Source organism: Ceratocystis lukuohia, assembly GCF_044167205.1.
Source record: "Ceratocystis lukuohia strain C4212 chromosome Unknown Supercontig7_pilon, whole genome shotgun sequence".
Lineage (NCBI taxonomy): Eukaryota > Fungi > Ascomycota > Sordariomycetes > Microascales > Ceratocystidaceae > Ceratocystis > Ceratocystis lukuohia.
Genome location: NW_027263526.1, coordinates 1,406,519 through 1,421,445, shown reverse-complemented (window position 1 = coordinate 1,421,445; position 14,927 = coordinate 1,406,519). Strand labels below are relative to the sequence as shown.

Sequence of the window (14,927 nt, the reverse complement as noted above, 5' to 3'; positions counted from 1 at the left end):
ATTACGATGCTATATACTGCTAAACATGAATGTTACGCCGTATGCAAGAATAGCTGATATTTTGAAGCTTTACAGGCGAGTAAAGTACTAAGCAAGTCTAATAGCTTTCGTGTGGCCAATTATCACACTACTAAGCTAGCCCTCAGAGACTTAGCTACGGAGCCCAGCAGAGCCCTACAGTTTTCACGGGCCATGGGCTGTAAGTGGCAACGATAGAAGATATCAAGATATGCGGCAGTTCTCCTCTAGCTTAAAGGGATAGAGGCAGACAGCAGCCAACTGTAGTATAGTTAAAAACACAGTCAAATACATGTTAGCTATTGAGCAAACTTGTGTGATAGTCACCCATCGCTTTGAAAGACAGACAAGAACCAGTGCTATTTAAACAGTACGTGAACATACATCACAGATCAAGTATCATGGAAGGGTCCTCTAGGGCATCAGTGATGAGAAGCAAATCACCAAAAAAGGACATACAACACTGGGGATTCCCACGTGGTCACCCACCGTAGTACTAGTCCAGCGCTTTGTAGGTTAACTAGGGGAGAGCGGACGGGATCCCGTGCTTTCTACAAGCTATGGTCGTATGTGATATCAAGATTGGAGATATCGGCATTTATAACAGAGGCATTGGCATGGGAAGACACCAAAAAGAAGACATACAACACTGGGGATTCCCACGTGGTCACCCACCGTAGTACTAGTCCAGCGCTTCGTAGGTTAACTAGGGGAGAGCGGACGGGATCCCGTGCTTTCTACAAGCTGTGGTCGTATGTAGCAGGATGTCAGTCTGTCAGCCTAATTAAGATAATGCCTATGTCTAGGTCACTAAAAAAAATAAAGGTACGTAGACTACCACAGCAGGCGGGCATCTATGACTCCGATACGGGGAATCGAACCCCGGCCTTCTCGGTGAGAGCGAGATATCCTAGCCCCTAGACCATATCGGATGTCTTATCAACTATCCGAATGCGGCAATATTTACGGTTATGAACCTTCCGACACATGACGACTTAGCCGCAGTGGTCAGCCCTGCAGAGGGTTAATTCTGTCCGGTAACCAATCCGGCGTCGTTTGATCTTAGTGATTCCCGTAGACGTTAAATATATTCAACTCAACTCAACTCAACGACTTAGCCGCTCGCGGTCGTCGCAGACCAAAAATACCTGGAACACCGCAGGCACGCCCTAGGGCGATGCTGGACAGAGAGCCATCCTGGCCCAAGCGCCGGACCCTAAAAAGTCATAGGAGCCGCTCGAAATCCAAGCAAACCTGCAATTGCTGACCGCCCAGGAGGAGCCACGGGAAGATGACATCAGCCAACGGCTCCTGTCCGGAATATGCCGTCGTATTACCGCGAAATAATTGGTAGGTAGACGTAAAATAATACAGTACAATACAATACGGTCCGGCCGAACACCGCTTCAGCCTCGCAGGAGCACGGAGATGGAGAAGAGACCAGCTACGTCTCGACTACGAAGGGTGGTGGAAAGAACAAAAAGGATACCGTCCGCTTGGAACCGGCGTCCCCACTGAACCCCCCTTCCGCCACTCCCGCTACAAAGGGCTGACTAGAATAGAGCTGGGCCATATCCTCGCGGCTAGAACTGGCGATGGAGACTTCGACAGATACCACGAGCGATGGGGACACAACTGCCCACTTGGATGCAGAGCCTGCAACCAAGCAAAGGAACGAGGACACTGGTGGACCTGCAAGGCACTACCCAGACCATGGAGCCAAAGGTTCGCGGACAAGCTCCTTAAAAACACGAAAGCGACATGTTATGTCGCCAACGTGCTTCGCCGCAACCTGAGGCTCTTTAAAGAGAAACAACAGCCCGAGCCCGAGCTGAGCTGTCTGGACACCACAGAGGCAACCCCCCCTCAAGAAACGCGGAGAGGTAGGTCACTGCCACCGCAGACTACAGGGGAGCGATCACAACAAGGGCAGCCTAGGATGACACAACCAGCCCCGAGACAGGAAGGGCAGTAACGAAGGAGACGAAGAGGATGAAGTTGAGGGAGAATGGAAGGGGAAGAGAGAAGGAATGGGAGGAGATGTTGAGGAGGGCTCCATGAGAAGGTGCTGAGGGAGCTCTACTACCAGCCACCAGCATAACGGGAAAAAGATTACACGATGCGGCAACAGCCATGCATATGGAAGGACAAAACCGCTGTACTCCGCTGGGGCCTACTCCCCGTGCCGAAAGCCGGGGGCCTTTTAGACTAGTTGACACGCGGTCGTCGCAGACCAAAACCACCAGAAGCCATACCCAACAAGGACGCCTTCAGGCAACAGCAGGCGGAAAAGCCTCCTGGCTGCTAAGCCGGACCCTAAAAAGTCATAGGAGATACTTGAAGCCGACACACACCTGCAACCGGTGACTGGCCAAAAGTGGTAGCGGAAGACAACATCAACGACGCTGCTTCCGTCCCGCTGTATTGCTATGGAAAACCAGTAGGTAGACGTTAAATGGTGCAAACAAACAAAAGACCCCCATTTTATACTGTGAAACAACAGTAGGTAGACGTTAAATAGTACAATAACCCAGAAAACGGCAGGCCTTCTTTGGATCTTCGTTCTCACCCTCGCTTTGTATTCACTTGTCGAGGCCTCAACCCCGACTCTGCATTATAGCCCTTGCCTTGCCTTGCCTTGCCTTGTTATTTTTATTTTTACTACTTGAACAAAGAAAGCACTGCTGGGACCTTACTGCTTGTCTTGGGAATTGGATGCCCCAGTTCCGACGGTTCACACCACCGGCCTGACAACAACCTTATCGCCACAAGTATCACGTGATGTGTTGCGTCTGCCTTGTTTTGTGTTGTTACTTTCCATCTCAGTCCTTCAATCTCGTCTGCTAAACCCATCGCCGCGCTACACTTTGGTTCAAAATGGCCCTCACAGAACAGCAGATCAAAATCTTTTCAGAAAACCCTCTCGAAAATGCGCTTGACCATCTTCGAGAAAGATTACGCGTCGACGTCGACAATCCACAGAAGGAAGATATCGCACACCTTCTACACGCTCTTGTTGGATCTGAAGCAGCATTCAGCCTTCCTTCTCCCGATGGAAACGGTGACATGGTGGGAAAATTAATCTCGATTCTACAGAATGTCCGAAGGGGTGCAGTTAGACTCGACGCATTTCGTCCTCTTGTCCGCCATGTCGTTAACAAATCTGCTGACACCGACATCTGGGAAGCTGTATTCGACATCATCAACAACCTCATCGTTCTCACTCCTATCCCCGCCAGCATCACCTCGACATACAGAGGAACTTTTGAAGAGATAAAGAACTGCACCTTCCGCAATGTGGGGGGCTTCTGGGAGAAGTTCTTTGATCCCAAGAGGTGGCGCAGAGAACAGGAGGCAATGCTCGAGGGGGTGTTGACCGCGCACGATGGAAAAAAATGGACGGCCTTCCCGAAGGTGCCTGACGAAGAGCTGGTCTGGGACTGGCTTCGCTCTCTGGAAGAGCGCTTCTTGGAACACGCGCCTTACAGGTTCCACACCACCAAGACCGCCAACCTGTTCCAAGAGCAAAAAGGACAGATGGACCTTTTCTTGCAGAGGCCAGCTGCGGAAGGGAGTGACAGACTTTGGTACAAGAATGTCCTTGTTGTGGGGGGGCAGAAGAAGTCCTACCACCCAAGCAGATTCGAGGTCGATTTCCTTCGGCTCACACGCCATGTTCAAGGTGTCTTCACTGACCAGCCGACACGCCGATTCGTTCACGCCTTCACTCTTTATGCTTTTAAAATGGAACTCTGGATCTTCGATCGTTCAGGGGCGTACAGCTCGGGTACGTTCGACATCCACGATGAGCCGGACAAATTTGCGCGTGCCCTTGTTGGCTATGCCACAATGGATGATGATACTATGGGCCTAGATACGTTCATGGAGCGGCGGGATGGGTATCGCTACGTCATCTTAGATGATGCAAGTGGCAAAGAAACAAGGCTCCGCCTGGACAAGCTAATGATTCGACAAAAAGCCATTGTGTGTCGCGGGACGACATGCTACAAGACGCAAGACAGCTACGTTGCCAAATTTTCGTGGATACCAGATAAGCGCAAGCTTGAGGTGGAACAACTGAAACGGGCGGAAGCTATGGGTGTCGAGGGTGTGGCTAGGGTTGTGGCACATCGTCAAATCACTACTATTGCAGAGATGCGGGAAGGACTCCGATTCTCCGCAGCCCAGCCTTTTCGGAGCGAGGACATTTGCTTTCACGATTCACTAACAACCATGAGCATGTCAACCAAGCGCAGATCTTCAGCTGATCAGACTTCTAGCAATGCATCTGGGTCAAAGACGCGGCGGTCTAGCAATACGAAGCCGAGTCTGTACACACCTGGCGAGAATCTGTGGGAGAACAGGATCTACTCCTGTCTTGTCGTCTCACCAGCCGGTCGTGTCATCAGCGACTTTAGAAGCATCAAGGAATTGCTGGAATCTGAGCGGGATGCGATCAAAGCGCATCGGTCTCTCTATGTCACTGGTAAGATCTTGCATCGCAACATCTCTCCAAACAACATTATTATCACCAACCCCGAAACAGCCAATGGCTTCAAGGGCATGCTCATCGATCTTGACTTGGCCAAAGTACTAGACAGTGAACCGAGCGGGGCACGGTACCGGACCGGCACAATGCAGTTTATGGCGATAGAGGTACTGCGCAAAAAGGATCACACCTACCGCCACGACCTCGAGTCGTTCTTCTATGTCTTGCTTTGGATGTGCGCACGCCAAGCATGGAGTAATGGATTCGCTGGTAAACAGAACCTGCCCAGGTATGGCAAACTCTGGAAATGGGGGATTGGGACATTCGAAGATGTAGCAGGTGTTAAGGAAGCTCACATGGCTGTGGCTGTTCTTGCAAGGATTATGGAGGAATTTCCCGAGGCGCTGGATGTCGTGAAGCCGGTCTGCCTGAAGATAAGAAAAATCCTTTTTCCTTCTGACAAGGACATGTGGATGAACATTGGAACACCTATTGGAGACCCTGACCAACTTTACAATCCTATAATAGCTGCCTTGAACGAGGCTATCAGCAAGCTCTAGCTAATGTCAAACAATTATTTTACCACTACATGCAGGGATATGTGACCTTGTAGGAAGGAAGTCATGATGGTAAACAGCTAGGTAAGTGAGTATGTCGCTGTCATCTGACAGTTGAAGGCGTAAAGCCTCCATCGCCATACCTGTCCAGGGCATATCTATACCACATGTCCCAATCGAATCCTTCTTTGCTAGCATTTACACAGATCCCATCACTGCTTTTCATCACTTATCTTTCCCTTCACACAATCTAATAAGATGTCGATACTGCAGAAGAAGTGCTGAGGCAGAACAAGGGTGTAAGGTTAAGTGGTGTGGTGGTGGGTCATGCTTGCCATATATCCGAGTTGGAAACGACTGCTTGAGCTAATGAGTCTAACTACAGCCTACTATGTTTGAAAGCAAAGGCAAAAGGTCACGCATGTGGCCGGTTTTGATCTCATTCTTGTAGAGGCTCGATCAAGTGGGCATGTAGGCCGCAAACCTTGGTTATAAGTCAACGCCGTGGCCTCTCAGCGTCTTGGTAGAAGCTTGACAGTACCGCAAAAAGTCTTGCAAAGACAGAGAAGGGGAGGATTAGACATGGCCATTTGTCGGCTTCTAATCCATGTGTGTGCAATGGCTATAGTAGGGCGGGAGAGGCTAATCGAAGGGACTTGGCTAGAGTCGAGCGACAATCTCTAAGGATGGATGGATCACACTGCTTGCCTGCAGCAAGCCTATGGGAGCATCATTCTCCGCGCAGTAAGATCTACACAAGGCAGGTAGCTAAAGCTGAAGATATGTGCTGTTCATGCTACCCTTGAAACGTTTGCAGGATAGGAAGGAGACATCGAGGAGGGCTCCATGAGAAGGTGCGGAGGGAGCTCTACTACCGGCCACCAGCATAACGGGAAAAAGATTACATGATGCGGCAACAGCCATGCATATGGAAGGACAAAACCGCTATACTCCGCCGTGCCGAAAGCCGGCGGCCTTTTAGACTAGTTTACACGTGGTCGTCGCAGACCAAAAACACCAGGTATCCAATCGCACAGGCACGCCCTAGGGCTACGCTGGACAGAGAGTCCTCCTGGCCTAAGTGCCGGACCCTAAGAAGTCATAGGAGTCGCTCAAAATCTAAGCAAACCTGCAACTGCAGACTGCCCAGGAGTTACTAGAAGACGATATCAACCAGCAGCCCCTGTCCGGAATACGCCGTCGTATTGTTGCGAAATAACAGTAGGCAGAATCAGTGCCACGTTATAGGGGTGGGTGGCATCGATGATGTGGCAGGCTTAGCCTCATAGCTGGTGTTGATACACCTGTCATTGTTCTATTTAGTCTGTTTAATGGTAGGAGTACTAACAGGCAATCTGGGGGGCCTGGCAGTCAGGGTGGCAATGCTGTCTTGTTGTAGGTTTTAGGGTTCATGGTCACATGACAATCTGACCCTGACCCCACTCTGAGATACTTACGAAGCGCCAACTTCGGAAGTCTGTCACAGAGTTTGCTTCCTTCTTCATCAAGCTTTTAGAATCAGAGAATCGACATACATTTTTAGGAAAGCTATTCATACGATACTCACGTATCTATATGCATCAACGTGAGTGATTATAGCGCTTGTTTACTGTGGTCAATAGCTGCAGGGTTACAACTGCCGTATCATAGACGCAGGCGTAACACCCACAAGACCCTTGATGTCTAATACTAACCCTAACGTTTGGGCGAACTGTATCAGGGTCAGCAATCTTGGTAACCCTGACTTAGGTTACGGACAAGTAGTGGTCATTTACTTGAGTGAACATGGAAGAAAAGTGATGCAACGACTAGGGCAATATACCTGAATTCCATACCCCTTTTTGAATGAGAAACATCTCTTATCTCTGTTGTTCGTTATCGTACGCATCTTGGGCGAAATGTATGTTGCATATTATGCATCGCTTAACAGCCATGCATATGGTAGGGCCGGCCACGGCGAAAGTGATCCGATGCTTGTAGCCCAATAAACTCAGCCTTGGACGGCAATACAAGTTTCCCCGCATCTGGTATCAAGAATGCTATAGTATCGACAAAGCAATCCCATTTTCAACTCATTCATTGTCCAAGTTGATCTTCTTTCACTATTGCAATACACGCCCCTGAGAGCCGGAATTATGAGAATTCTCAACAAAGTTAAACGTCACTTCCCAAAGAGAAAAGCGCCTGTTTCGAGGCCAGGCGAAGCTGCGTCGCCGACAGTCTCCTCATCTGTTGCAATACAGCTAGAACCCGAGCAAGCTCCATCGTTTTTAGAGGCCGCGGCGCCTCTATCACCGCTTAAGCCCGAGCCGGTAGCATTGTCCACTTTGCAAGAGAAGATATGGGAAAATGCGTACAAAGGTTCGAGATCGAAAGAGCCAAAGTTAGTGGAGGCGTTCGAGAAGATTATCTTATCCAAGTGCCACCTAAGCGTGAAACCTACCGATCGAATCGAAGGCAAGGTGACAGCGGAACTAAACGTCACGTCATCTCAAATGAGAGAGGTTGCTGAGCAAGGGATCGAAAAAACAAAGAAGCAAGCTGCCCTAGTGCAAGGAACCGACGATGGTTTGCGAGCAGTGCAGGCTGTGATGGGAATCATGGATAGAGCTCTCCGTGCTGCCCCAGAAGCTGCTGTTATATGGGCAACTGTCTGCCTTGGAATAGAGGTATGTGATGGCGATTTGTTCACGGAAAAGAAAACAAAGCGTGCTTTTAGTGGCTAACATTGCATAGGTCTTGAAAAACCCCATCGCCGAAGCAGTTGAAAATCGCCAAGGCATCCAGTATGTTTTAGGCAGAACAGAGTGGTATTGGAGCCTCACCAGTTTGCTTCTCGACGAAAATAAGGAACATAAAACCACAGTCGTGCTACGAGACACACTGGAGAAGAACATCACGCAGCTCTTCGAAAAGCTCCTCTTGTATCAAATCAGAAGCGTTTGTCTCTACCATCGCAGTCCAGCCGTCACTTTTGTGAGGGACATGTTTTTGATCGATGACTGGGCAGGTCAGCTCAATGACATCAAGGCAACCGAAAAGACCGTGTTGCACGATATGGAGCAGTACAATACCCAAGAGATCCAAACGCAAATTCGTGATCTCAACAACACAGCGTCTGATTTGCAAGTCAGTCTAGAGAACATCTATGCAGCAATACAGAGTCAAGCAGAGCAACAGGAAAAGAGGCATCACGACAAAGAGGATAAGAAGTGCCTTCGAGACCTCTACACGACCGATCCCCGAACGGACAAGGAGGACATCCAAGACAAAAAAGGTGGCTTGCTGAGAGACTCGTACAAATGGATTCTCGAACACAACGACTTCCAGAAGTTCAAAAACAACCCGGAAAGCCGAATCCTCTGGATCAAAGGGGATGCCGGTAAAGGCAAAACGATGCTCCTTTGTGGCATCATCGATGAGCTGGAGTTGGATCCGTTAACATCACCCTACTACTTCTTTTGCCAAGCCACGGGTGGTAATCGATTGAGCTCCGCCACGTCTGTGCTACGAGGCCTGATTTATCACCTTGCACATTGCAATCCACAGCTTACCAAACACGTGCGGAGAAAGTATGATTCCGTGGGGAAAAAGCTATTTGAAAATGAGTCTGCTTGGTTTGAGGTCCGAGGAATGGCAACTGAGATGTTGAAGGATCCGAGCTTGAAGAATGCCATTCTAGTCGTCGATGCCCTGGATGAGTGTACTGTGGATCGGAAGCGCCTACTTGACTTCATCACCAAGTCTTCCACTGCGAAATGGATTGTATCAAGCCGTAATTGGCCGGATATTGAGGAGAGTCTGAATGATGCCAAGCAAAAAGTCAAAATCCACCTTGAAATAAACCAGGATTCGATCTCCGCAGCGGTCGACACTTACATCAAGTTCAAGGTAGATCAGCTTGTGCAGGAAAGGAAATACGACGATGAGATGAAGGCCACTGTCTTGGATCATTTGCAGTCAAATGCTCATGGCACCTTTCTGTGGGTGGCCCTGGTTTGTCAAGAGCTCTCCAATGAAAAAACACGCAAACGCCATACCTTGGCTAAACTAAAGTCGTTTCCACCCGGGCTTGATGCTCTATACAAAGAAATGCTGCAACAGATGTCTCAGTCACGCGATGCTCAGCTTTGCAAAGACGTTATTGCTAAAGTCTTGGTTGTATACCGACCCATCACTTTGGAAGAGCTGCATGGCCTTGTTGAAGGACTGACTGGTGTGGGCATGGAAGAGGTGGAAGAAGTTATCAAGTTATGCGGGTCTTTCTTGACTCTTAATGACAATGCCGTCTCCTTCGTCCACCAGTCAGCAAAGGACTACTTCATGGATCAAGCATTGGACCAAGTCCTACCCTCCGACATTGCGCACCAACACCAAACGGTCTTCATGCGATCGATGGATCTGCTCTGCGAAACTCTAGAACGCGATATTTACCACCTGAAGGCTCTAGGGTCTCTCATCGATGAAGTTTCTCCTCCTGATCCTGGCCCATTGGCTGCTATCAGATATTCCTGCACATTTTGGGTTGATCATTTTTATGACTCGCCTGTAGATGTAAGAGCTAGTGAAAATAATGAGATCTTGGCCTTCTTCAAAACGAAATATCTCCAATGGCTAGAAGCTCTTAGTCTGTTACGAAGCGTCTATACTGGAGTACGAGCTGTTGGGAAATTAGAATCTTGTCTGGTAAGTTGCTGTGCATTGAGAGGATTGATTTTGAAAAATCAGGGGTTAACATTGAACAACAGCAATATGCATCAAAGCACCTCCAGGAAATTGTCAAAGACGCCTACCGATTTCTCCTCCTGAATGCAAGAGTTATTGAGATTGCCCCCCTGCAGGTCTATAGTTCAGCGCTCATATTCAGCCCTAGCAACAGCTTGATAAAGCAAATATTTAGTCACGAAGAGCTAGACTGGATGAAGGTAAAGCCAAGGGTTGAAGAAAATTGGGATGCCTGTCTGCAGACTCTCGAGGGCCATAAAACTCCTGTGAAGTCAGTGGCGTTCTCCAATGATGGACAGCGACTGGCATCAGGGTCTTGGGACAAGACAGTCAAAATCTGGGATGCGACTTCTGGTGCGTGTGTGCAGACTCTTGAGGGCCATGGACATTACGTGACATCAGTGGTGTTCTCCAACGATGGACAGCGACTGGCATCAGGGTCTGCTGACAACACTGTCAAGATCTGGGATGCGACTTCTGGTGCGTGTGTGCAGACTCTTGAGGGCCATGGACGTTCTGTGACATCAGCAGTGTTTACAAATGATGAGCAGCGAATAGCATCAGGACTACCAGCTAGTCAAGCTTCTTTGCCTCACTCTAGATCCTACACATACAGTCTCACCAACGATCATGTCTGGATTATGGAGGATGGTCAAAGGATCCTTTGGCTGCCGCCATCTTGTCGGCCTCTAAAATTCACAACAGCCCACACCAAACTTGGGCTCGGTACTTTCTCTGGCCGCATCATAATCATGGAATTTAGATCTGGAGACTGGCTTCAGTAGGCTATCATGAAAGCGAAATGTCCTTGGATGAAGTATCATGTCCATTGTATTATAGATTAAACTTTCTACAACATAGGCGTTTCTTTGCAAATTCAACTCTTGTTTCGCAACATTTAAGTTTTCTTATTGATCATATGTAGTTTTAGCAACGTAATTTACAAGCGAACAGGACGCTCTACTCAGATTTTCACACTTCCATCTTTCAAGCCACTTTGCCCAAACCACCTGTAATACTTTCAAATTCTAAAGTGGCCAATCTCGCTCTTGCCATTGTAGCTATCAAACAAAACCCAAAATTTGGAATCTGAGAGGCTGCTAGGATCTACACAGTCAGCTTCAGCACCTTACACTCAAGGATGAAGGGAAGACGCGCTCGGTAAGAAGTACGCGCTAACTCTACGAGATTGACTGTACCTAAAGAAGAGACTCTAGTCAAGTTAATTCTTGACCTAGATTAGCGAGGACTTCCTCTCTGACTTGATGGTGTTGAAGAAATAGCCAATCTCCTCTCAGAAGGTGACGCAGGATGCGCTGGACAGAGCTAGGCTTCATACTTCGTCCATCGACAGCCATATCTCAAGACTCGTTTTAATCACATGTACGACTGATGCCTGATGGTCCTCAGGCAGTTTCATTGAAGCTGGACGCCAAGTTATGGACTCTAACACTGACTGGCCCGCTTCCTGAAGGGACTGACACTTGGGTCTCTTTGATGCCACACAACCCGACACAAGCCCTCTCACAGTCTACATACGTCAAGGGTCGAACTGCCCATCATCAGGGAAGCTCTCCAACTCCGTTTTATGGTGCTATGGACCAGCTTGCAAAGGGGAGACAGGCAATAATGCACGCGGTAGTGCTTTTACGCGAGTAGAACAAGTCTCTGCAGTAGCAAATGAGACACTCAGCAAACGCTGGAGAGTCAAAAAGACACGTATATAGCAAGTAGGGCGCCTTACTGTAGGGGATGCCGAGGAGATTCTAGCCCAACAAGATTTTGATCAGTAGGTGGCTCAAGAAATGCGACAGAATGGTGATTAGTCGAAGTCGGCTGCGGCGGGCATTCAGCACTGTGGCATTTGTGGGAAGACAGGCCATAATGCAAGAACCTGCCTAGAAGACAAGGGATCCTTGGGTGAATCCAAATGCAGTTATTTTAAATAGAACTTTGTGGTTATTATATTCCTGTGGAATAATGAATGCGAGGGGTATTGGGAAGTCTCTTGTTGGCATGTAAATTACGTTACACAAATGCCTAATCATTAGCCCAATTGCTTTACGAATAACTACCCATTGATGTCAAAGCTTCTTGTAAGGTTTGACAAAGAGACAGGCTTCTAGGAAAAGCCCACCTCTCATCCTTCTAGCCCTCACATTATATAAAGAGTGTTCCCATTCGCATCATTACCATTTCCTGCTCGCACCCCACAATCTAATGCCCCACAAACCACCAAGTAAGTGAACTAATCTAACAGTAGATATTAGGAGGAGGTACTGATTGTGCTGTGAAGAAGAGGAAGAAGGAATAAGTGATTATTGAAGTTGTCCTGTATCTATCTAAGTCTAGTCCGAGGGACGGATCTCAGCCATCACTACCATGTTCTAGATCAAGCACTTGGGCCTTGGAAGAAGATGTCTAGCACTAACCCTAACGTTTGGGCGAACTGTATCAGGGTCAGCAATCCTGATAACCCTGACTTAATCACGTGCCTAAAATAACAAGAGTCCGGCCAATCAATTAGTCGTAGTCGCCCCACTTTACAACATCCCTTTCCTCTTCAATTCAAAACAGTCTACTCTAGGCCTCTTGCTCCGAGTGTTGTATGTAGCCTCCTTCCCTCCCTCTGCCTCCTATGGTCCCTCCTACAGTGACTCCTATGATACCCCTTGTAATGCCTTCTTTGGTGTTATCGCCAGTGTCATTTGCCGTGTTTCTGCCTTTCCTTTGCCTTGAATTGTCTCCATATCCTTCCGATCCATCACCACTTGGCTATCGCCATACTCCCATTAACTGAGTTGGCGCCGCATTGAGGCAGTTGTATGCCAGGAGCTTTGGTTTGGAATCAGCTGTATAACAGGGGATGGTGATGGGATGATTGTTTGACTTTTGTAGACAGACTGAGATAATGGAAAGACACCTAGTTTCCTCCTTTCGAAATCCTCCTGGAGGATGAAAAGAGGAGGGAAGCCATACGGTGGCACATACTAGATGATAGACACATTCTGGGAGGGCCAAATTTCAACCCAGTGGTGGAGAGGCTACGTAAACTCCTGTCAGCGCAAATGGGGAAACACACTAGGTTGAGGCCACTCTTAGAAGGACTAGACATGCCGCCCCAAACGTGGCTCAGCAAAGAGGAGGAAACGAAGCGACACCAGGCAGAGGTAGAGAATACCTTGCCAGGAACGCTCGTCGCGTACTCCGACGGATCGAAAGATGCAAGTGGCAACGCGGGCGCAGGATGGGCTATCATCGAAGACGGAGCTACCCGAGAAGTATACCACATAGCTCTGGGAAAGTGGATGGAGGTGGCAGATGCGGATGCAGTTGGCGCTCTCGAGGCAACTAAGCGAGCGACAGCTTGCGAAGGAGCTAGAGAAATCAGGCTGTGTCTAGACAACAGAGGAGTTGTGGACCGACTCCGCAATGCAGCCACCAAAAACAGCACATCAGAGGAATCGGTAGACGAGACAAGACGAATCCTAAAAGTCTGGGCAGACAAGACACCCGGAAGGCTCGCCCGAGTGCTATAGGTCCCAGGACACATGGGCATCAGAGGCAATGAGCTAGCCGATACCCAGGCCAAGTTGGAATGCCAGGGGCTGGTAACAGAACACCGCTTCAGCCTCGCAGGAGCACGGAGATGGAGAAGAGACCAGCTGCGTCTCGACTACGAAGGGTGGTGGAAAGAACAAAAAAGATACCGTCCGCTTGGAACCGGCGTCCCCACTGAACTCCCCTTCCACAACTCCCGCCACAAAGGGCTTACTAGAATAGAGCTGGGCCATATCCTCGCGGCTAGAACTGGCGATGGAGACTTCGACAAATACCACGAGTAATGGGGACACAACTGCCCACTTGGATGGAAATCCTGCGACCAAACAAGGGAACGAGGCCATCGGTGGACTTGCAAGGCACTGCCTAGACCATGGAGCCAAATGTTCCCGGACAAGCTCCTTAAAAACACGAAAGCGACATGTTACGTCGCCAACATGCTTCGCCGCAACCTGAGGCTCTTTCAAGAGACACAACAACCCGAGCCCGAGCTGAGCTGTCTGGACACCACAGAGGCAACCCCCCCCTCAAGAAACGCGGAGGGGCAGGTCACTGCCACCGCAGACTACAGGGGAGCGATCACAACAAGGGCAGCCTAGGATGACACAACCAACTCCGAGACGGCAAGGGCAACAACGAAGAAGGGGAGGAAGAGGGCGAATTTGAGGGAGAAGGGAAGGGGAAGAGAGAAGAAATAGGAGGAGGAAACGTTTGCAGGACAGGAAGGAGATGTCGAGGAGGGCTCCATGAGAAGGTGCAGAGGGAGCTCTACTACCAGCCACCAGCATAACGGGAAAAAGATTAAACGATGCGGCAACAGCCATGCATATGGAAGGACAAAACCGCTGTACTCCGCCAGGGCCTACCCCCCGTGCCGAAAGCCGGGGGCCTTTTAGACTAGTTGACACGCGGTTGTCGCAGACCAAAAACACCAGGAACCATACCCAACAAGGACGCCTTCAGGCAACAGCAGGCGGAAAAGCCTCCTAGCTGCTAAGCCGGACCCTAAAAAGTCATAGGAGTCGCTCGAAATCCAAGCAAACCTGCAATTGCTGACCGCCCAGCAGTCACTGGAAGATGACATCAGCCAGCAGCTCATATCCGGAACACGCCGTCGTATTGCTGCGAAATAACAGTAGGTATACGTAAAATAACATAATAATAATAACAAAGATGAACCCGACCGATGACTGCTTTGAAATGTGGCAGCCGCTTCATTGAACAGAGGACAAAGTCAACGTACTCCGCCAGAGCCAATACTCTAGGCCGAGAGTCGTTGGCCTCCCCCAGGCTAGACTACCAAACAGGCAGGGTGCCACAAACCAAAAAAAAACACCAAGCAACCAATCCTAGAATCGTACCCACCAGGGAACCCCACAGGCAACCTGGCAGAAAAGCCTTCTCAGCACAAGGCTAGACCCTAAAGAGTCGTAGGAGTTTCTTCAAGTCGATGCACACTTACAACTGCTGACTGTCGGAAGGCGGCATCTTCTTGGCCACTTGGCCCAGAACATGGCGTCGTATTGCTGTGGAAAACCAATAAGTAGACATCAAATAATACAAACAAAACCAAGGCG

General features: G+C 49.1%; 3 protein-coding genes across 3 annotated transcripts; all 3 read left to right on the top strand.

Moving 5' to 3' along the window:
- Window positions 1-2,895: 2,895 nt before the first annotated feature.
- On the top strand, window positions 2,896-5,067 carry HOO65_070285 (Protein kinase domain protein; the record flags this gene model as incomplete). Its single annotated transcript, XM_071001292.1, has 1 exon — window positions 2,896-5,067. One exon carries the CDS (start codon window positions 2,896-2,898, stop codon window positions 5,065-5,067), a length of 2,172 nt encoding a protein of 723 aa, XP_070857003.1.
- Window positions 5,068-7,199: 2,132 nt separating this feature from the next.
- Window positions 7,200-10,574, top strand: HOO65_070284 (Vegetative incompatibility protein HET-E-1; the record flags this gene model as incomplete). Its single annotated transcript, XM_071004853.1, has 3 exons — window positions 7,200-7,733; window positions 7,801-9,750; window positions 9,813-10,574. The coding sequence occupies 3 exons, from the start codon at window positions 7,200-7,202 to the stop codon at window positions 10,572-10,574; spliced, it is 3,246 nt and encodes a 1,081-aa protein (XP_070857002.1).
- Window positions 10,575-12,902: 2,328 nt separating this feature from the next.
- Window positions 12,903-13,328, top strand: HOO65_070283 (Vegetative incompatibility protein HET-E-1; the record flags this gene model as incomplete). The annotated part of the gene is made up of 1 exon (XM_071001291.1): window positions 12,903-13,328. The coding sequence occupies one exon, from the start codon at window positions 12,903-12,905 to the stop codon at window positions 13,326-13,328; it is 426 nt and encodes a 141-aa protein (XP_070857001.1).
- Window positions 13,329-14,927: the final 1,599 nt, after the last annotated feature.